The sequence below is a fragment of the Trichosurus vulpecula genome, chromosome 4 (assembly GCF_011100635.1).
Source record: "Trichosurus vulpecula isolate mTriVul1 chromosome 4, mTriVul1.pri, whole genome shotgun sequence".
NCBI lineage: Eukaryota > Metazoa > Chordata > Mammalia > Diprotodontia > Phalangeridae > Trichosurus > Trichosurus vulpecula.
This window is the reverse complement of record NC_050576.1, coordinates 211887708-211911863: the sequence shown is the minus strand read 5'-3', so window position 1 is coordinate 211911863 and position 24156 is coordinate 211887708. Positions and strand designations below refer to the sequence as shown.

Here is a 24156-nt window from a genome sequence, read left to right as displayed (position 1 = left end):
TTACTCCTTCCCCTCTATTTAATAAACTCCAATGGCTTCCTGTCACTTTTAGGATCAACTATAAAGTCCTCTGTCTTTTACAGCCCTTCTCAACCTGGCCCATTCTTACTTTTCCAGTCTTCTTATACCTTCTTTCCTCCCATGTACTCTGAGACTCAGTGACACTGACCCCATTTCTGTTTTTTCTATAAGATACTCTATCTCCTGACTCTGGACATTTTTACTGGCATACTTAAAATTCTGTCCTTCTTTATCCCCATCTTTTGGCTTCCCTGGCTTTATTCAAGTTCCAGCTAAAGTCTCATCTTCTACAGGAAGCCTTTTCCACTCTTTTCTGTTGATTATCTTTAGTTTGTCTTGTATATAGTGAGTTTGTACATGATTGTTTGCATGCTATCTCCCCCTTTAGACTGTGAACTTCCTTGAGAACAGAGACTGTCATTTGCCTTTTTTTCTATCTCCATCATCCAGCACAGTGCTTGGCACATTGTAGGTGCTTCATAAATATTTATTTACTGACAGTGTAAATATTCCTTCATTGAAATAACATGTAAAGTGCTTTGTAAATTATAAAGCAATATATAAATTCGAGTTGTTATTATAATTGCCATTATTATTATAATTTTCATTATATCTTCCACTGGTACATATTACAGCCCTTTCACATTTTAGTAGGTGCCCTTTGTAAATTGCTGTAGCAAGAGAAAAATCAACTACCAAATGATGATCTCCTCACCCCCACCCCCCACCCAAGGAAGGAGAAAGATTTTCCTGAGACAAATAGGCAAGAGTTAGAAAAATGGGAAGGAGAATGAAGATGTGTGATTGAGATAGTGGCTGAGGTGGTAATAAGAGACCTTTGTGGGGCTGTGGTTAGCATCCTAATGAAGTTCAAAGAGGGATGACACCAAAAGGTTCACTTCTGAGTGTTGAATATATTTGGCCACAGCTGTAAAATAGAATGCTAGCTTCCCTGAGTCTTCTGCTTTTGTTTTTATTTTTTTTCTTTGTAATCCCAGCACTTTGAAGTATACTTTGCTGACAGTGGGCACCTAATAGATTATTGTTGAATTAAAATGAATAAAGATTGAAAGGTAAAGGTCTTGATATTTTATCTGATGGAGAGAATGTTTTCTTGATACAATCTTAGATCTCTTGATGCATTGAAATTAGAGCTATGGAAGACATAAATAATGGGAGGACCACAATGCTCCTATCCTGCCCTTGTGGAGAAAGATAGTCTGGGCTGTGATAGGGCAGATTGGGTTACAGAGTTCCTGATTGTGATCACTAGGTGGTACTGGTTGGCTCATGACTGCTGAGTTGTTTTCTAAAACAAGATTGATGGGAAGGTGGGGGAGGAGACAGTGAACTGTATATGCCTAGTGCCTTAACAAATTGAGTATTGGTAACTTTTGGAGAAGGCCTGTGTATCTAAATATAATATAAACTGTTAGAAAAATACTCACAAATGTCTAGGAATAAGCAAGACTCGTTGGGAAGTCAGGAATGTTTTCATTATAATTTACATTTATTCCCCCTGAATAAATGGGTACCTCCTCTGAACAGAGTACAGGAGAAAGTACAAAGGACTCAGATGGATGCCAGTCCTTTAATAGACCCTCACCTTGAATCTCCCGCCAAGCTCTTCATTGGCCAGATACAACCCCCTGACTGCCTACGTCATGCCCTCCTCAAATGGCTCATTCAAGCATGGGTACAAGCCTCTGACCTTTTACCTGACTGACCTGAGACCTGGTTTCTGCTAAAGCTGGGGTGGGGGAGGGAGGGAAGTACACCTTCAGTTCTGTGGAAACAAAACTCCTCCTCCCATTTTTTACATAAACCATTTTCATTTCTTCAAAATGACATTTGGAAAACACATGACTGATATATTACATTCAAAAAAAATAAATGGAAACTTCTCTTTCTGCTGCTTTGGTACCAGGCAAATTTACTTTTGTATAGCACACTATCTCTTACCCTTACTAAGGACTGTTTCAGGCTGCTAGCTGCCCCCAATATGATGGAACCAGGCATCCTAAGAGTTGGTTTGCTTGGAAATGTGGTCCAAAGTGGGCATTAAATTCCATCAGAGGTCAAATGCCAGAAAAAGAGACCATTATTCAAGTAGTAAGAGATAGTTAAAAAGAACTTTGACAAGAAAGTTCAAGTTTTTTTTAGGTATATTAAATATGATTTAAGTATTTTTTCTACTTTTTCCAAGGAAGAGTTTTTTCCTACTTAGTAGTATTTTATTTTTTTTCAAATTACATGTAAAGATAGTTTTAAATATTCACTTATATAAGGTTTTGAGTTCCAATTTTTTCTCCCTTCTTTTCATCCCCCCTTCCCAAGATAGCAAGCAATCTGATATACGTTATACATGTATGATCATATGAATCATATTTCCACATTAGTCATGTTGTGAAAGAAGAATCAGAACAAAAGGGGAAAATCATGAGAAAGATAAAACAATAACAAAACCGCAATAATATTATGCTTCAGTCTGCATTCAGATTCCATAGTTCTTTCTCTGGATATGGGATAGCATTTTCCATTATGAGTATTTTGCCACTGTATTGCTGAGAAAAGCCAAGTTTATCATAGTGATCACGTAGTGTTGATGTTACTGTGTACAATGTTGTCCTGGTTCTGCTCACTTTACTAAACATCAGTTCATGTAAGTCTTTCCAGGTTTTCTGAAATCTGTCTGCTCATCATTTCTTATAGCACAATAGTATTCTGTTACATTCATATAGCACAGTTTATTCAGCCATTCCTCAAATGATGGGCGTCCTCTCAATTTCCCCTTATTTGCCACCACAAAAAGAGCTGCTAAAAATATTCTTGTATATGTGGGTCCTTTCCCCTTTTTTTATGATCTCTTTGTTATACAGACCTAGTAGTGGTATTGCTGAATCAAAGTGTGTGGCACCGAGACCCTTCCCCAAATTAAATTCAGAGGCTTCTCAAGGTAGAAAGTAGAAAGGAATTTTATTGCTTTCTCATGAGAAAGGACGCCACCCAAGTGGGGGCATTTTAATTATGTTTTACATTTATTTGGTCTGAATAAATAGGCAGGTCTCTGAACAGAGTACAGGAGAGTACAAAGGACTCAGATGGACACCAGTCCTTTTGTTGACTTTCCCTTCGAATCCCCAGCCAGGCTCTTCATTGGCCAGATATGACCCCCTGACTGTCTACATCATGCTGTCCTCAAATGGCTCCTTTAGTCATGCGTACAAGCCTCTGACCTTTTACCCAACCCACCTGAGGCCTGGTTTCTGCTAGATCAGAGCTCTGATTGGAAGTAGTTCCAGTTAGTCACTTGACTTACATTCTGCTAAAGCTGGGGTGGGGGAGGGGTAGAAGGACACCTTCAAATCTGTGGAAACAAAACCCTTCCCCCCATCTCTTACAAAAGGGTATGCACAGTTTGATTGCCCTTGGGGCATAGCTCCAAATTGCTCTCCAGAATGGTTGGATCATTTCATAACTCCTCCACCAGTGTATTAGTATTCCAATTTTCTCGTATTTTCTCCAACACGTATCATCTACTTTTTCTGTCATATTAGCCAATCTGATAGGTGTGAAGTGGTACCTCAGAGTTGTTTTAATTTGCATTTCTCTCATTAGTAGTGATTTAGAGCATTTTTTCATATGACTATAGATAGCTTTAATTTCTTCATCTCCAAGAGAGACTTTTAAGGAAAATGTATAACTTATTTTTTATTGATTATTCTTCAGATCCTGGGGTGGTTCATGTGCATAAAATAGACCACATATACTTTACATAAATTTTTTTTGAATACATTTTTTGCTTTACATAGTGACAAACTCCACAGATTCTGCAAAAGGAAATGTGCATATCACTTGTCTTCTCATGCCTTCTCTCATATATCAAGTCAAATTGTGTTCTTTATACTGGGAAGTGAAGTGATTGAAATTTTTTTTCAGTGAAGAATGAACAAGATTTGAAATTTGACTTTGAATGTCTTGAATCTAGAAGTTGAGCATTCATTTCCGTGTTTAAATCTTGTTATTCATTATCCCTCTTTGAACGTATTACAAAAACCTAAAGAAATTTAGTTACATTAACAATAGGTTATCTTTCTCTTAACTTTCAAAGTTTTTGATGTACAGTAGGATGGATTTTTAAGACTTAAACTATATTTGGCAGATGATTTTGTATTGCCAGTGTAATAGAAATGTAAATTTTTTCTATTTAGGAGTTGATCCAGTTTGTAGCTTCCTTTCTGTGAACCTTTTGATTCTTATTAGCTCCTTTAAGAACAAAAGATGGAGATGAATTTGAAGCCAATTTGCTGTATTTCTTTACATTAGCTTGTTTATATTAAAAAATAGAAAAGGATTTTGAAATTGCTGTTCAAGGTGACCGCTGTGGTTTATACTTAGATTTTATTTTTTTAAGATAACACTTGTTTCCAGTTAATGTGGATGATTTATTTTTAAAACCATAGCCACAAAGTTCTCAGAAATAACACAGCCTTGCATTTTGAAATTGGAGAGCACCATAATCTTGTCAGATATTTTCTAGTTATAGATCTTAGTTCTAGGCTCTAGGTGGCTTTCCCTTTAAGGACTGGCTACAAATAACATTTCAAATCATTACTCTATTTTCCCTCCTGACTTCGTTTACAAATGCTCTTGGGATTATCTTATTTAGTTGCATCTGATGCAGGCTTGTTTTTTCTTTAAGTCCTTTTTGCTGGTTTGTAAGGTGATCTCATTTTTCTTTTACATATTGTTTTTTGCATATTGTTTTGTAAGTGAACTTGCACTCATTTGGACTGCTGTTTTCCTTAGCTGCTCTGTTTCTTAGCTTGGCAAAGAAACCAAGTGTTCACTGGCTCAGTGAATTTCTGAGTTGTTTTTGGCCTATGTTGTGCACATATGTGCACTATTTTGCACATATGAGGTTAAACTTCTCTGAGAAATGGTGTGAATCCTAACCTTTATCCTACTTTTCCAATTTGTCATAACAACGTGTTTGGAACTGCTTTAATCAGTCACATGCAGTGTCTTGTCATCTTTATCCTTCTAATTTGATATTTACTTTGACCTTTCCTCTCAGTTGATGGTTTGACTATACATACTTCATATTCTAAAATGACTACTACATATGCAGTCTTATTTCCTCTTATAGTCAGTTCCATAAAAAAAAGTTTGGTGCTTGCCCCACAATCACTTTCTAATGTTCATTTTACATGTAATCAAGAGATATCTGAGCATTCTAGAAGGCTTTGAATTCTTCATTTCTTGATTCTGAACTATATTTTTCTTTCTTTTTTTTATTTAATTTATTTAATATATTTAGTTTTCAGCATTGACTTTCACAAGAGTTTGAATTACAAATTTTCTCCCCATTTCTACCCTCCCGCCCACTCCAAGATGGCATATATTTTGGTTGCGCCATTCCCCAATCAGCCCTCCCTTCTGTCACCCCACTCCCCTCCCATCCCCCTTTCCCTTCTTGTAGGGCAAGATAAATTTCTATGCCCCATTTCCTGTGTATCTTATTTCCTAGTTGCATACAAAAACTTTTTTTCTTCATTGTTGTTTTTGAACATCTGTTTTTAAAACTTTGAGTTCCAAATTCTCTTCCCTCTTCCCTCCCCGCCCACTCTCCCTAAGAAGGCAAGCAATTCAACATAGGCCACATGTGTATCGTTATGTAAAACCCTTCCACTATACTAATGTTGTGAAAGATTAACTATGTTTTGCTCCTTCCTAACCTATCCCCCTTTATTGAATTTTCTCCCTTGACCCTGTCCCTTTTCAAAAGTGTTTGTTTTTGATTACCTCCTCCCCCCATCTGCCCTCCCTTCTGTTGTCCCCCCTTTTTTGTTTTCTTCCTCCTTCTTTCCTGTGGAGTAAGATACCAAATTGAGTGTGTATGGTATTCCCTGCTCAGGTCAAATCCGATGAGAGCAAGATTTACTCATTCCTCCTCACCTGCCTCCTCTTCCCTTCCTAGAGAACTGCTTTTTCTTGCCACTTTTATGTGAGATAATTTACCCATTCTATCTCTCCCTTTCTCCCTCTCTCAATATATTCCTCTTTAATCCCTGGTTTTTTTTTTTTCAAAATTTAATTGAAGCTTTTTTTAAAAACAAGTTTTTTATTGGTAACTTTTGTTGTTATATCACCTGCGTTTACTATTATGTCCATGTCTTCTACCTCAGAAAGTCATGATTTATAACAAAGAATAAAAAAAAGAAAAAAAACCCACCCAATTTAGTGAAAGTAACCAGTACATCAAAAAATCTGTTACACTATACCGTATTTCATATCCATTGTCTCTTACCTATACAAAGAGAAGGGTAGGTGATGTCTTGTCTTCTCTAGTCTTTGGCACCAAATTTAATCATTATGATTTCTTAGCATTCAGTTTCAGTTGTTTTGTTCTTTTGTTTCCCATTTACGTTTTTGTAGTTATTATGTATATAATTTTCTCTGGTTCTGCTCACTTAAATTTAATTTCTTTTGTTCCTGAAGCACAATTATTTTCTGATATGCACTTCCTTCCCTATCAACTCCTTTCCATTTAATTGTACCCTCCCTTATAACAAAGAAAATCAGTTAAGCAAAACCAGTGGGCACAGTAACTGAATCTGGCACTGGCAACATTCTTCACTGATAGTTCCTTGTCATCTAGGGAAAGGCAGCCTTTATAACGGACTGGGCACTAGGCTTAGAATGAAAAATACATGGGTTCAAATCCTTCTTCAGATGCCTATTAGTTATATGCCCCTAGTTAAGTCACTTAACCTCTCTGTGCCTCATCTCCTTGTCTATAAAATGAAAGGGTCAGTCTCAGAGGGTCTGTGGTCCTTTCAGCTCTAAAAGTGTAATCTTGTGTTCTTTTCTACAAAGAGGAGGAAAATGTTTTCACCATATGTTCTCTTGTATCGAAATTAGTCATTTTTACAAAATGGAGTTTTGTTACCTAAATTTTTGGTGTTTTTTTTTATTATTATAGTCAACATAGATATTGCTCCCCTGTTTTTATTCTGTATTAGTTCATATAAATCATTCCGAGCTTCTCTGAATTCTTTATATTTGCAGTTTTTTAAAACAATACACTAGTATTTAATCACATTCACGTACACTTTGATTAGCGATTCACCAATCAATGGGCACTTGCTTTATTCTCAGTTCCCAGTTCTATGACAAAAAATGCTGCTCTAGATATTTTGGTATATATGGCACCTTTCTTATCTGTTTTTTCGTGGAGTGTAGGACCACTTGGTCATAGGATCATAGATCTAGAGTTGGCAGAGACCTCAGAGGCCAGCTTATCCAAATCCCACATTTTACAGATGAGGAAACTGAGGCTCAGGGAGGCTAAATGACTTGTCCAAAGTCACATGGATTGTAAAGATCAGAGGCAGAATCTGAACCCAGACCCTCTGATGTCAGAGTCTGTCTTTTTCACTCTGTCATACTGTCTCCCTGATGTAGGTATAAACAATTTAATGGCTGTCATTTCATTTTATCTACTTCTTCATTATGTTTTAGGGTTTTATTGTTGATGTTGTTCTTTAGCTCCACTAGTGGGGTCAATGTGTTGGTCATCAGACAAAGATTACTTATTAAATGTTTTACTAAGGTTAGTCTAGTGTTCATAGGTGGCCAAAAAGCTCTGCAACTTTTAGTTGCTGTGGCCTGTTTCCCACTGGAAAAATGGAAAGCAGATAGCAGAGTGTATTAAAAACCAGAATTCTACAATATGTTGTTTATAAGAAACAGCTGAAGCAGAGACACACAGCATAAATAGGTCTAATTAAAAGAGATAAGCAAGGAAACTACATTTTGATAAAAGGTACCATAGACAGTGAAGTAATATCAGTACTAAATATGTACATACTAAATGGTATAGCATCCAAATTTTTTTTTTTAATAAAGAATTTGTTTTATTTGATAACATTAGATTTTTATGCCACAAGGACACAGGCTCCACCAACACCCTTGATTTTTTCCTCTGCTCTTCTGCTGAAGAACTTTGCCTTCACGATGACTGGCTGCTTGGGGAGTTTCCCTTTTCCTAGAACTTTGTAATAGCCCGACCGTACAACATCAATGATAGGGGCAAGCCCCTCCTTGTTTTTGGCAGCATTAATCCTGGTCTGCTCACTTACTAGCGTCCACAGCTTATCAAGGTTGACAGTTGGGCAGTAGCTCTGGTTCTTCTTCAAGTGGTAATGCCTCATACCCACTTTCCCAAAGTAACCTGGATGATATTTGTCGAAGTTGATTCGGTGATGGTGCAGCCCTCCTGCATTCCCGCGGCCTCCGGGGTGCTTCCGGTGCTTGCCGATGCGCCCGTGGCCGTGGCTGACGTGCCCGCGGAGCTTCCGCGTCTTCCTTAGTCGGGAAGGCATGCTGGAGGCCACCGCAAAAGAGCTATAGCATCCAAATTTTAAAGGAAAAGTTAAATTACAGGGGAAAATAGGCAGTAAAACTATATTAGTGGAGGAACTCAACTTTCCCCTCATAGAACTAGATAAATCTAACAAAGAAAACAAGTAAAGACTTAAGGAGATGAATAGAATTTTAGAAAAGTTAGATATTCCAGAACTGCTGGAGAAAAATGAATGGGAATAGTAATGAATATATCTTTTTCTCAGTGGTACATATGCCCCCTTCATAAAAATTGACCATGCATAAAAACCTCACAACTAAATGCAGAAAAGCAGAAACATTAAATGCATCCTTTTCAGATCATAATGTAATAAAAATTACATTCAATAAAGGGCCATGAAAAGATGGATTAAAAATTGAGATTAAATAATGTAACCTTAAAAGAATGAATGGGTCAAAGAACAAATCATAGAAACAATCATTAATTCCATTAAATTCCATTAATTGCTTTAAAGAGAATGACAAAGATGAGGCAACATACCAGAATTTGCAGGAGGCAACCAAAGCAGTGTTTAGGGAAACATTTATACCTCTAAATGCTTATATCAGTAAAATAGAGAAAGAATAGATTAATTAATTGGGCATGCAATTAAAAAAACTAAAAAAAGGACATATTAAAAATCTCCAATTAAAAATCCCCCAAATCAAAGGAAAGATTAATAAAAATTGAAAGTAAGAACATCATTGAATTAATAAATAAAACTAAGAGCTAGTTTTATGGAAAAAACCCAATCACAATAAAATACATAAACTTCTGGTTAATTCGATTTAAAAAAGGAAAGAAGAAAACCAAATTACCAGTATCAAAAATGAAAAGGTGAATGCACCAGCAATGAAGATGAAACTAAAACAAATGTTACAAAATATTTTGCCCAATTATATGCCAATAAATCTAGCAATCTAAGTGAAATGGATGAATATTTACAACAGTATAAATTGCCAAGATTAACAGAAGAGGAAGTAGAATACTTAAATAACCCTATCTTAGAAAAAGAAATTGGACAAGCCATCAGTGAACTCCCTAAGAAAAATATCACCAGGACCAGATGGATTCACAAGTGAATTCTACGGAACATTTAAAGAACAATTATTTCTAATACTATATAAACTATTTGGAAAAATAAGCAAAGAAGGAGTCCTTTCAAATTCCTTTTATGAGGCAAATATGGTACTGATACCTAAACCAGGAAGAGCAAAAACAAAGAAAACTACAGACCAATTTCCCAAATGAATATTGATGCAAACATTTTAGACCAAATACCAGCAAGGAGATGAGAGCAATATATCACAAAGATCATACACTGTGACCAGGTGGGATTTATACCAGGAATCAAGGGCTGGATCAATGTTAGGAAAACTATCAGCATAACTGACCATATCAATAACAAAACCACCTGAAAGATCATATGATTATCTCACTAGATGGCAAAAAAAAGCTTGTGACAAAATACAACAACCATCCCTATTAAAAACACCTGAAAGATCATATGATTATCTCACTAGATGGCAAAAAAAAGCTTGTGACAAAATACAACAACCATCCCTATTAAAAACACTAGAAAGCATAGGAATAGATGAAGCTATCCAAAACCATCAGCAAACCTTATCTGTAATGGGAATAAGCTAGATAGAAACCTTCCCAATAAGATAAGGGGTGAAACAAAGATGTCCATTATCACCTCTGTTATGCAGTAGTGTACTAGAAATGCTAGCTCTAGCTATAAGAAAGACAAAAGGAATTAGAATAGTCAGTGAGGAAAGAAAACTAACATTCTTTGCAGAGAATATGATAGTATACTTAGAGTACCCTAGAGAAACAATGCTTTGATTAAGGATGAGGATCTGCCGATAGAAATTGCTTATGAAGAATAAGACAAATGTGTGTATGCCCATAACACATGTTTATTAGAATTTATCCAAATGTATATAAGTATATGGATATTTAAATACACACATGTTTAAATATGTCAGAAATATTCATTAAAGCCAGAAACTTAAAATAGCTACTTAAAACTGCTCTTTAATCTGAAACAGGCTTCATTTTCTTTGATTGATGATATTCCTCTTTTGTTTAAAATACTTCAAATACTTCAAAAAATAATTTGAATCTTGAAGAGCAGATACAACAAAAAATAATTTGAATCTTGAAGAGCAGATACAATTATGTATGGTTGCAAAAACGCTGGATTGGGTTTCACTTCTGTTTCTACTATCTATATGTCCTTGGCTAATAATAGCAAAAATTTATGTAGCAATTTAAAATTGTCAGTGCTTTCCTTATATTAATCTTGTTTGAGCTTTACAACAAGCATGTAAAATTGGCACTACAGATGTCTTTCTCCTTCATTTTACATATGAAAAAACCAAGGCTTAGAGAGGTGAAATTTTTGTCCATAGTCACAGTCATTGTGTCATAAATGGAATTCAAAGTGATGTTCTGGATTCTGCAATCTTTAAGGTCTTTTTCAGCTCTAAATCCCATGGTCTTGTAGTCCTTATCTAAATGTTTTATTGCTGCTTCTAAAATAATAATTCAGTTTGTTATTTGGAGCATTTTTACTATTTACATGCTAGAAAATTCTGATTATGTATTATTTAGTCAGTCACTATTCATGGTTAGCTCTCTTCTGTGTTTATGATATGTAAATTCTAATTATTTGACTGAACTATTAGAATAAATATTAAATATATTGAAATCTCAAATTATACCATCTTTCCTTACATCATACAGTATTCCTTCTGTGATTTCCATTTTATGGCAAGTGAATGTAGGTCCAGCCTAGGAATCAGGAAGATAAGAATGCATGTTCTACCTCCAACATATACTAGGTCTTTGATTTTGGGCAAGTCACTCAACCTTTCAGTGCCCCAGGCAAACTCTCTTAAGTTATAAGTTGTAGATGATTAGGTTTGATCAGCATCAGCAGAAGCAGTTTCTACACCAAGATGTGTCCACACTGAGGAAATCAGACGTCTGGGCCTAAACAACAAAAACCAATTCTTTCTGAGATGTCAAATAAATCCTTGATTAGTCATTGTATAGAGTGCCAGGCCTAGAGTCAGGAAGACATGAGTTTAAATCTAGCCTCAGACACTTACTAGCTATGTGATCCTGGGCAAGTCACTTACTTCAGTTTCCTCATCTGTAAAATGAGCTGGAGAGGGAAATGGCAAACCACTCCAAGAATCTCTGCCAAGAAAACCCCAGATGTATTCTCAAAGAGTTGGACATGACTGAAACAACTGAACAACAGAAAATGATATTATAGCCAGCTTACACTTTTGTAAGGCTATATTGAATTTAAACCATAGCCAGAATATTTATCAGAATGTTCTATATGACTTATCTTTTAGGAGAATTTTTTTGAAATAAGTTTACTTATAGACATCTTTACTATGGTTTTATTTTGGAGTTAAAGAAGAAAATAATATTCCTATTTGTTCTTGCTTTTTGATCAGTTCATCTTCCCATAGTGAGTCAGATAACTGTGTATGGTGAGGAGTGAAATATGTTCTACACCCAGCAGAATTTTTCCTGCTGCACTAAATATGTGTTTCCTGCATATCAGAGTTCTGGTTTAGTGACATTTCTCAATTCATTCTCAGTTTTGTAGTTTTTAATAACTTTGTGGCATGTCCACTGTCTCTCTAGATTGCTGTTTTCTGCATTGTCTTGTTGTTAGATTAGTGTAGAAGTCTTTTATAGCTGGGGAAAAAAACTAGTGGGAGGTGCAGTTCAAGTAGGAATGGAAGAATTCTGTCTTTAGCATGTGAAATAAAATTTAAGGAAAATGCAGGACATAGAATTTAAGAATTTTAGTGCTATGACCATATATAAGTATGTTTTCCTTTTCATTTTAGATCTTGAATACCTAATGCATGCAAGGCAACAACTACTAACGACGGCAAAGCGCTGGGATTCCACTTCTAAGACTATTATAGATTTTGAGCCTAATGAAACTACTGATTTGGAGAAAAGCCTTCTTATTAGATACCAAATTCCACTCTCTGCTGATCAGCTATTTACACAATCTGTGTTGGACAAATCATTGACAAAGACTAATTATCAGTCACGGTTACATGACTTGCTTTATATTGAGGAAATAGCACAGTATAAAGAAGTTAGCAAGTAAGTTATTATCTAAAAATATTTTTCACTTGCTGTTTGTCTCATGATACTAGGACTTATTTATTATGTGACAATTTGAATGACAGGTAATGCAATAGTTATTCCAAGTCCAGTAGCTATGTTTTATATTTAGATAAAATGATATGGCCCATGAATTTTGAAATGTAAAATTTTGAGAATCAATATATTTTATGCAAGGTATTATTTTTAACTAGAATCTTATGTTGGGCATTATAACATTTTTTTCAAGTTTATCCTCTGTGATGTAACATTATCATTAATGGACGTTTACTGAATGTCTAAGATGATATCCCATGTTTTGAAAGCAAATTCAGAAAAGGAAAAGCAAAAAAAAAAATGTTAAGGCATTTTGTTCTACCATATATGAAGCTTTAAGTATTTTCTGTTCTTTGAAAATTTTTTAATTAAAAATTAAGTAAAATAAGTAATCTTCATTTAAAAAGTCGCATTTAGTTTAAAAATATTCCATAAGAAGTCTCTGTAGAGTACTCATATTTCTTTCTATCACGACTGAGTGTGCATTTACAAGTACTACTCGTTTGGGAGTTATTCTTTTGCTGTTCGATGTCTTTAATGATATGAAGTTTAATGTTTGCTCTGTTTATGTTCGATGCACATTGCATTCACTTTCTCCCTTTCAGAATTTTCTGAATTTTTTGGATGAATAATATTTAAATTAACTTTATATTTTCTGATTTAGGTTTAACATTAAAGTACAGTTGCAGATTGTAGCAAGTTTCATGCTCACTGGGGTTTCTGGAGGTGCAAAGTATGCTCAGAATGGACAGCTTTTTGGTCGCTTTAAGCTCACTGAAACTCTTTCTGAAGACACTTTGGCTGGAAGACTGGTGATGACCAAAGTCAATGCTGTTTATTTATTACCAATCACTAAAGAGAAATTAGTACAGACCCAGGGAACCAAAGAGAAGGTTTATGAAGCAGCTATTGAAGAAAAAACAAAAGACTATATTTTCTTGAGGATATCCAGGGAATGCTGTGAAGAGCTTAATCTTCGAGCGGATTGTGAAATGCAGGTATGTTTTGAAAAAGCTGCTTGCAGGTTGTTTGTGTTCTCATTTTCAGTATTAGTTCTTCCTTTGATTGTTTTCACTTATTCTGTGTGTTTTCTACCATAAGGAAAGCTGTAATTAACTTCACAGGTCAATGAGAATATTAGTGGTATGAGAATTGGATAGTCTGTTAAGCCAGTAAAGCTTATAAGAATTAATTTTTTGTATCAGCTGTGCATTTAAGAATCATAGCCATTTTGATTAAAATATAAACAGTATTAGAAAAATAATTGAAAGGAAAGTAGTTTTAAAAACCTTCAGTGAATAGTCTTCAGATACACATATTATCATAGGGCTAGAAAAAAATCTTGATCTGTTGAGATAATTTTCTTTTCTCAGGTAAGTGAATACCTTAATGAGCTGTAACTATAGTGAATAGTTGTTGTAAAAAGAATAATGGCTTGCTGATTCAGTGCTTACTAATACTAAATTGACATATAAAATTAATGTTTTTAAACTAAAAATAAAGATGAAATTCTGTTTTAAGAAATCCGTTGGTATTGTTGGAGTATTTTTATTACAATAGGACATTTCATAGGATCAAAATACTTTAGTGGTCATCTAGTCTAACCTACATTGGAATAGAAGTTTGTTTTATGACAACTTCCCTTTCATTTCTGCCCCTACCCATGTCAAATATGACCATCTGTCACCTACAGTCTTCATAAGTATCATAGAGGGTATCCTAACTCATTTGAAGCTCGGAGGCTGGTGGTTCATGGCACTGCTATTGCCAGGTCATCATTTTCTGTCTCACCTGAAACCTTGCTTCCAGTGTTGTCCCTAGAGGCCACTTCGGAGGACATTCAAAAGCTAGGGCCACATGTTTTAGAACTCGTGGACTTACATTCCCTTTATTTTCTCTTCTGATTCCTCACTCTGTTGTGGAGGAGATTGTGGGTTCTCAAATCCTACACTGAGAGAGTGAAGGTTCTATTTGGGTTTAAGGCTTTGAGTACAGTTTCGGCTGTAGACTGTGCTAGCCCAGCACCAGAATAGCATAGTATGAAAAGTAGAAGGTTGACCATTAGGTGATAAATATTTTGGTCGTCATGACACATGAAATATGTAAAAATACAAAATGGACTTTTCCTTCCACAGTGAATGGTGTCAGAGTAGTGGAAAAGGGGCAGAGGGTGTGAAAGCTCATGTAATTCTTAGACTATCTTGAAATGCTAAGTTAACCATATTCTTAATAGTCAGTGTTCATCCAATGACTTAAATTTTTTTGGAGTAGTGAACCACATCCATATGGACATTCTCATTATAAATGACACCAAAAGTCAAAGTAGTTAAAACTAAATGAAAATGAGTTCTCCTTGTGGAGGTGAATAAAGGAATTGGTGGAGTTAGTTTCATTGTGTACCCAAAGTTGACAAGAAACATCAATTCATGGGAAATTTGGTCATCTCACCTTGCAGTGCTCATGATGAACGTAAGCAAACAGACTACAGTGAAGATAATTGCACCTTATGTACCAACATCTGTTTAGAGGATGAAGAAGTAGTGAAAGTCTATGAAGAGCTTGACAAGATCCTCCAAAGTGTACCTTGATACTTGGTGACTTCAATGTGAAGGTGGGAAAAGGGGAGGATGGCAAAAATCATGTTGGAAAATATGGTTTTAGGTCAAGAAATTTAAAAGGCCAAAGGCTGATAGACCATTCAGATACCTCTTTCCGGAGTATCATTAACCCTTTCTTCTAAAAGAATTAGAACGCACTGGATATGGTGAGCACCTTCAAACGTCACCAAAAATGAAATTGAATATGTTTTAACAGGAAACAACTTGGTATCAACGTGGGAGCTATTTCAGAATCAGTTGTCTTTGTACAGTCAGAACTGATTAGAGCAAAGGTCAAAGTAAATAACAAATTAGAAGAAAGGATAAAGATGAAAGGATGATATTTCATGTGATATAGAAAGTTTTATTGCTGTCCAGAAGTTTTTTTGTTTTATTGATGCCATTAGTTTTTACCTCACATTCATTTCCAAATATATCCCTGTCCCCCTACTTAGTGACCCTTACAGCTTAGCAAGATGGACACATTGATTGTGTTCAATAGCATAGGCAAATTTTCTGTACTTGTGGTCCTCCCATTGTCCAACTGAAAGGAAGGAGAATTAACGCATTTTGTTTTTATACCACAGCCATTTCCCTCATATACAATTTCCCTTATTGAAATTTTCCCTTGTATCAAAAATAATTACGCAAAATAAGCCAACAAAACCAACCTTACATTTTTCTTTCACCCTTGACCAGTTACATTTTTACTTATTTGTTATATTTATTGAATGCAATTTACATTACTGTAGTCATTGTGTATATTGTTCTTGTTGAAAAAGATTGTTTTCTTGGTTCTGCTTACTTTGTTCTGATCTATAAATTTTCCTGCATTTCTCTGAATTTTTCATATTTAGCATTTCTTATGTCATAATAGTATTCTATTACATACCACAATTTGTTCAGTCATTCACCAATCAGTGGACTCATACTTTGTTTCTAGTTTTTTGCAACCACAAAAAGTACTTCCTGTAATTTACAGTAGTATCATGCCATTCTTCTTAAATAATCTCTGGACTCAGAAAAATAAGAAATGGACAAAAATAAGAACCTTAATTGTTACCATTTCTCACAGAAGTTTAAATGATGCAAAATCATCATTACAACAAGAAAACCAAAAGAGTACATAAACTATCTGAGCTAGCAATCTTGCCAAGCAGAGAGAAATATGATAGTCAAGGGCAATACAGGTTTACATACAAGTTCATTTTCAAAAGATTACAGAGAAGGATGATGGAAGAATATAAGCACTGTTGTCTCAGGAAACTACAAAGTAATAGAGGGGAAAAGAACTTGGCATTTGAAAGACAAGACAGATCATCCTGAAAGCATTGTAGATGAAACTTGAAGGAGGACAACAAATAGATGTGAAACGAACAGTTCTGCCAACACTTCTGGCAGGTATTCTGATCAGTAATGATAAGTAATTCTAAGCTGTTTGACCTGTGTGATACAATGACAATGGTACTTAAGGTAAACTTGGTAAGAATGGCTGTATTTGACCAAACACAAATAGAAGAAATCTGTGCTGGAGTATACAGAATTTTTAAGGCACTAACGAATTTTTAATTATCTCTAAGAGGAAAAGAAGGTTACAATGTACAACACTTTTACCATAAAATGGTGGCTGGAAAAAAATTAACAACTTTTGATGCCTGTCTTCTCATCTCCATAAAATCTTCATGAAAATAAGACTTTGCAGGCATTTAGAGGGTATCCTTTATGAATACATTAGAAGAGAACAGGCAGGTTTTTCTAATGATTTTTGATAGTAGACCACATTTCCCAGCCATTCAACTGATTAAGAGGTGGAAATAACATCAGATTCTACTGTGTCAATTGTTTGTTGATTGTATTTCCTACACAAAGCAAAATCAAAACCAAAACAACAACAAAAAGCATTTAACTTGCTTTAACCATGGCAGCCTTAAAGGCTAATCTAAAATAAGATGGCTCGCATTCATATATTTAAATCATACAAGCTCTTAATTCAAGTATGATTGTGGAGGTAACTTTGTTCAGCAGCTTGTTGAGCCTGAGCATTAAGGCAAAAACAGGGTGACTCAAACATGTGTTCAGTGATATGATGGAGGATGTCCTGATTAAAATCCAATTAGAAGAAAGTTTTCCTACTGATAATGAAGTTCTCCAGGTGATGTTTGCAGATGACATTGCACCAGTTATATAGAACAGAATAGGCCCTCCTTATTCACTTAAAAAGAGATTGGCCTAACTTAACCTGGAAATACACACACACACACACCCACACCCTTATATGTGTGTTTCTATATATCTTTATCTATGTATATATCTCAGGTAATAGAATGGAATTTAATAGACATTCAATAAGTTTAAGATGATAAAGTTGTAGGATATTGGCATCATTTGTCCCCTCTCCCACTTTTCAAACATTCTCATTTAAGCCTCACAACAACCCTATGAAACAGTTACTATAGGTATCATTATCCCCATTTTACAAATGAGGAAACTAAAGCTCAGAGATCTGAGTAGTAAATGTCCATTGTAGAATTTGAATTCAAATATTCTTGAATCTAGATCCAGTATTTTATCCACTGTGGTTTGCTGCCTCTCATGGTAGTAATGTCTGAATTTTTTTCCCCAGTTATTTGGTATCCTTTCCTCTTTTAAGTATCTTGAAAAATTGATCCCTCATCAATCTTAGTGGGGTTATCTCCAGCATAGATGTCCTCTCCATATACTTGGTCTGGTGCAGCTTTTGTTTTGGTCTTTATTTTCTTTAGTGCCATTTCCACTTGGTCACACGGTGCATCATTGACCATGTTGTTAGAGTCCAAATGTGGTTAACAATGATGAAGAGAGTATTTTCTTATATTTTGTGTTGACAGTGATACAGAGAATATTTTGTTAGGGCAATCTTGACAAATCTTTTCCTTTTTTTTTTTTTTTTTTTTTGCCTTTATTGTTCTCTGTTCAGTTTCAGCTTTAATGCTTATGATTATCTACCTTATTGGTGTCTTGCCAAGCTTTCTGTTAACTTGTTTTTCCACTTAATTCCTCTCATTATTGTAACTGATGACATTACTCATAATACTTTACCATTCATCTTTTTAGGATTTTACAAGTGGATTTCTATCTAAACCAGTGTTATTCTTGCTTGGCAAGGAGATGAAATATTTGTTGGTCAAGGTGGTTCCTATCCTCTTTTGGTCTTCCCTTTGTATAAATTAATTTTGTGTTAATTGAAATTCCTTTGGAAACAGTTCTAATCTATGTCATTCTTTTATTTTGTCCATTTCCCATTTTTAGACATCAAAAACTTGTTAAATAGGTTAGGTTGTAGTTGTTTTAATTTTACTCCATATCTCATTTTTATTCTTTTTTCTAATTTAATATTTATTTTGTTCTTTGCTCTAACAAATTGATGGTCAGAGTGCAGACAGGTAGTAGATTCAAAAATGCCTTTCAATTTGGTAACCAGTTGTTTTCCATCTCTCAAAACCGAATGAGTTTTATTTTTGTGATGTGACTGAGTGCTATCAATGGGCCAATGATTCTTCACTCTCTTCATGAAGAAAACATTTGTTATATGTAGGGATGAGGCTTCTGTGTAGTCTGTGATATAAGGATTGGCTTTTCTTGTTGCATATTCCTGAACCATATTTTCCAATTTATTTTTCTTCATCCACCCTTATCTATGCCTGCCTTTGCATTGACATTATAATACATTTAAATATACATTTTATATAATACATATACATATATAAATTTAATATGGAGGGTCTTATTGAGTTTTCTGTCTTTTCATCCTTTTCAAGAGATGTTAGTTCATAAGCTGTATTAATTTTCATAGTGATCAGTTAGTAAACAAGAATTTATTAAGCATCTACTATGCACCAGGCACTGTGCTAAACGCTAGAATACCAAAAACAGTAAAAACTCCCTGCTCTCAGAGAGCTCACATTCTAGTGTAGGGGAGTTAGCATGTAAGCAACTATGTACAAACAAGATATAGACAGGATCAATTAGAGATAATAAACAGAAGGAAGGAACTATTAAGGGGGATTACACAAGACTTCTTGTAGAAGGTGGGTTTGCCATCCACACTTGAAAGAATCCAGGAGATTGAGATGTGGAGGGAGAGAATTCTAGGTTTAGGAATACCTGCAGTGAAATGTGTGGAGTCAGGAGATGGACTGTTTTGTGTGGGAAACAGCCAGGAGACTTGTGTTACTTAATCTCACGAGTATGTGGGGGAAAATTAGATATAAGAAGACTGAAAAGCTAGGAAGGGACCCAGGTTATTAAAGGCTTTAAAAGCCAAACAGAGGATTTTATATTTGGCTCTGGAGGTGATGGGGAGTCATTGGGGCTTATTGAATATAGAAGGATTACATAGTTAGATCTCTTGTTGAGGAAAATACTGATTGTTGAGTGAGGATGAGCTAGAGTGGGAAGAGACTTGAGACAGGGAAATCTACACGAAGGCTATTGTGTTAGTCCAGGAGTGAGGTGATGAGGGCCTGGACTAGGGTGGTGGCATGATCAGAGGAGAGAAAGAGGCATATCTGAGTGATGTTGCAAAGGTGATTGGCTACAGGGGTTGCGTGATAGGGAGTGAGAAGTTGAGGATGACACCTAGGTTGTTATCCTGGTTGACTAGGAGGATGGTGGTTCCTTTAACAATAATGAGGGTATGTGAAAAAGGAGAGGCTTTGGGAGGGAAAGATAATGAGATCCAGCTTGTACATGTTGAATTTAAGATTGAGATTAGGATATCTACTAGATATCCAGTTTGAGATTTCTAATAGGCAATTGGAGATGCGAGACTGGAGGTCATCAGACAGGTTAGGGCTGGATAAATAGATTTGAGAGTCATCAACATAGAGATGATAATGAATCCATGGGAGCTAATAAGATCATTAAGTGAGAGAATATACTGGGAGAAGAGGGCTCTAGAAGCCCTGTAGGACTTAGATGGTTAGCAGGCATGGCCTGAATAAAGATCCAGCCAAGGAGACTCTGAAGGAGCAGTTAGATAGGTAGAGGAGAAGTAGGGGAGAGTAGTGTTTGGAAAGCCTAGAGAAAAGAAATTATCAAGAAAGAGGGGGTTATCAATAGTGTCAGAGGCTGTTCAAGGATGATGAGGATTGAGAAAAGACCATTAGATTTGGCAATTAAGAGATTGTTAGTGACTTTGGAGAGAACAATTTCAGTTGATTGATGAGATCGGAATTCAGACTTGTAGAAAGTTATGAAGAAAGTAGGAGGAAAAGAAGTGGAGGCACTTCTTAATACAGACAGTCTTGAGAAATTTAGTCACAAAAGGCAGGAGAGATGAGATGATGGTGGAGATGGATGGATCAGAGAGGGTTTTTGAAGATGAGGGAGACATGGCCATGTTTGTTGGCGGTAGGGAAGCAGGCAGCAGACTTCAAAGATTGAAGATTGAGAAAGTAGGAATGACAGAGTAGATCCTGGTGATCTTTTTTTTAAACAAATGCTTATCATGAACAATGAAATACCAGATTCCCAGTTGTCTAATGCCATGGTTCTTGTTGCCTTTGGACAACAATTAGATTTTCATCTGCATTAATGACAGTGTAGTATTTAGGATGAATGAGGCAAAATAAGATCTATGTTCAGTTCTGGCTATCAAAATTTAGGAGTGACGTCTAAAATGTGTTGTGTTTCCAGAGAAGGGCAACCAAAATGTTGAAGAGATTTTAATACATGTCATATCATTGTGACATAACTGTGGATGTTTAGCTTTGAGAAAACTTAAAGACTTCATAATCATGATCTTCAAATATCTGAAGGACTGTTATGTGGGAAAAAAAAAGTTGCTCTTCTTGGGCCTGATGACAGAACAGGCATTCATGAACAGAACTTAAAAAGATGTGATATGGGTTCTTTGGAGACAGAAACTTCCTAAGAGTTAGGAAGTTCTAAAATGGAATGGTTTTCTGTATGTAGTTAGTGCCTCTTCACTTCAGAGCTTCAATTGGAAGCTAGATAATAGACACACACATACAGTATATATATTTGCATATATAGCACCTTTATCCTTAATCACACACACACACACACGCACACATGTTTATACATGCACAAATATAAAATATATTTATATTTAATATTTAAATGTGTGTTATATACATTAAACATGTATGTATGCACATACACATGAGTATGTATATACTTGTGTGTGCGTATATGTAAGTGTATTTTATATACACAAATACATATAAAATTTGTTCTTCATGATAACCTTGTGAGGCAGGCACTATTATTACAATTTTACAGAGGAAGATATTGATGTTTAGAGAGGTTATGATCTATCCATGGTACCACCGGTGATAAATATGGGATATGTAATTCAAAACCATCTTTCTCCTTACTCCAAATCTAGTGTTCTTTCTACCATACTATGTTTCCTCTTTCAAGAGAATGACTACTTGTTGGGATGCTATTTTGGACATTCGTAATTCCTATTATGGTTTATCTAGATGACACGTAAGGCACCTTTCAGTTTGTTCAGAGTCCAAAATTTGAAGCAAAAAAGCTTCTAGAAGACTTTAATCTTATACTAATACCAAACATTTAAATTTTCTGTTTAAAAATGTTTTTTTTTAAATTATGAACATTAAAATTTTCATCTATTAAGAACAGAAAAGGAGGCTTCTATATGAAGTCATGAAACTATCTTATACACTAGTATTAATACTGCCCTGCTTGTCTGTGTCCCCTCATTAACTTCTTTCTGTTCTCTTTTGTTTATTTTCTAAATGCTTTCTTGGCTTTTCTCATTCCTCATGTTTCTTGACTTCTTAATAACATTTGACACTTTTGACCTTCTTTGATGAATTTCACAGTACTGCTTTTTCTTTGTTTTTCTCTTCATGGTCTTTTTTTGACTTATCATCCATATCCCTATCTCCTAACTAGGCGTATCCTAAGGCTCAATATTGAGCCCTCTTCTCTTTGTGTATTCTCTTTTGATGCACTCATTAGCTCCCATGAGCTTACTTGTCATCTCTGTGCAGATGATTGACCCTCAGATCTGTATTTATAGCCCTATACTCTCTTAGGCTCCAATTGTGCATCACCAACTGCCAACTTGTTACTTGAGTGTCTTTTGGGCATCTCAAACTCAATAAATCTAAAACAGAATTAATCAAACTTTCCTGAGAACCTGCCCCTTTTTCAAACTTCCCTATTTCTGTTTATTGAAAAGCAAGAGTAAATAGTCAGAGGTGACACTGAGGTTGTGAAGCTAGGATGGTGGTACCCTAAACACAAATAGAACAGTTTGTAAAGAAGAATGGGTTGGGGGCTCTCTCTCTCTCCCTCTCTCTCTCTGTGCGTGCGTGCGTGCGTGCGTGCGTGCGTGTGTGTGTGTGTGTGTGTGTTGGAATTATAATGTAATATCAGCCATGTAGATCACAGTCTGTTCATTCTTACTCTTCCTGGAATGTTGTCTGCCTCAGCCAAAAAAAAAAAAGGAAAGGAGATGGAGCTCTTACTTTGGCTACTGCCTTAGTGCAGAGTCTGCCCTCTAAGTGGGACCTGCCACAGTTATCTGTAGGGGAGACAATGGGGATGCTGGGGGAACAGGGGTACCATACTCCCTATGGTGTTTATGCAGTTACTACTATGGGTACCTTGGTAGTGGTTAGGTTATAATTATACTGAAGGGCCTGTGTAGGACAGTTCAGAATCAGGGAGGTTAGGAGCTTACACAATAGATGGAGGTGAAATTGGAGAAGATTGGGGTGGGGGAAGATGTTCACAGGTTCATGTAGCTAGTAAGTGTCTAAGGTTGGATTTGAGCTCCATTCTCCTTCACTCTAGGCCCAGCACTCTATCCTTTGTACCATCTAGTCACTTCTAATGTACAAATACGTGTTGTTTCCCTGGATAAAATGCAAGCTTCTTGATGGCAGGAACTGTTTCATTTTTGTCTTTGTATCTTCAGTTTTTAATATAGTGTTTTCTATTGTAGTAGGCACTTAATAAATGCTGATATTTTTGATTGCATAGGTTGGAAGTGTTGTGAATAAAGTGTTTTATAAATTTTAAATGTACTACATAAATGTAAGTTCTCATTATAATGTTTAAATAAACTAGAGATTTCGTCATTATGGGTGCTTTCTCTGATATAGATGTTAGTACACTACTTTATTGCCTTTTGTCCTGGATTATACCCCCACATGATATTGTGTAAATTCTCCATAAAGGATATGTCTGAGATGCAGGAGGCCTTGATATCTGTAGACAGATACCATAAGGGAAAATGTGTTATAATGGAAAAAGTACTGAACTTGGAATCTGCAGAGAGACCTAGGTTCAGATTCCATCCCTGATGCTAACTTGTATCATGGTGGGCAGATCACTAATTTTCTCTGAGCTTCAATTTCCTTGTCTATAAAAGGAGAGTAATAACACCTATAGTCCCTACCTCATAGAGATTTTATGAGGATCAAATGAGATATCTGAAATATATTATTGGCATATGTAATATGCAATATTAGTATACTGTGTACTATCAATATTGTCATTACTCCAGTGATTTATAAGTTTTAGAAGAACAGCTACTGTTTCTCTTAACTTCTGTCAGAATATTTTGCCATTTCTATCCCTTTGTGATCATTTTTTTCATTTTAGCACTAATTTGAGGAATTTGAGACTTAATAGCAGTCAGTAGAACAGTTTGAATGAGGGCTATTCGTGTGAGTTCTAGGAGTTTTTAAAGGAGAAGACTTCATCAGTTTTGCCTCCTAATTTCATTTTTTTTTGTTTAATGGCAAAAGTCTCCAAATGAAGAAAAGCCATGTGCAAAACTTATGTATCCAAATGAGATCTTTCAAGGGCTGATCTGTACAGCTAGTTACAGTGTTGGCAAATATTGGGATGGTGATGTAGTAGCTTCTAAGATCCCGTCAT

The 24156-nt window shown here is 35.5% G+C and overlaps 2 protein-coding genes across 4 annotated transcripts in view; one reads left to right on the top strand and one right to left on the bottom strand.

Annotated features, from left to right (window-relative positions):
- HELZ (helicase with zinc finger) overlaps positions 1 to 24156 on the top strand; it is a 287790-nt gene that overhangs the window by 107181 nt on the left and 156453 nt on the right. For all 3 annotated transcript variants that reach the window (XM_036756959.1, XM_036756961.1, XM_036756960.1), the window contains exons 11-12: positions 12310 to 12577; positions 13299 to 13632. In XM_036756959.1, the coding sequence (XP_036612854.1) occupies positions 12310 to 12577; positions 13299 to 13632 (602 nt within the window). The remainder of the gene's footprint in view (positions 1 to 12309; positions 12578 to 13298; positions 13633 to 24156) is intronic.
- On the bottom strand, positions 7921 to 8425 carry LOC118848165 (60S ribosomal protein L27a). The gene has a single exon (XM_036756962.1). It carries the CDS (start codon positions 8406 to 8408, stop codon positions 7962 to 7964), a length of 447 nt encoding a protein of 148 aa, XP_036612857.1. The 5' UTR covers positions 8409 to 8425; the 3' UTR covers positions 7921 to 7961.

Excerpts from the sequence above, each read along its gene's own strand:
- LOC118848165 (XM_036756962.1), bottom strand. The coding sequence starts at position 8,408 with ATGCCTTCCCGACTAAGGAAGACGCGGAAGCTCCGCGGGCACGTCAGC.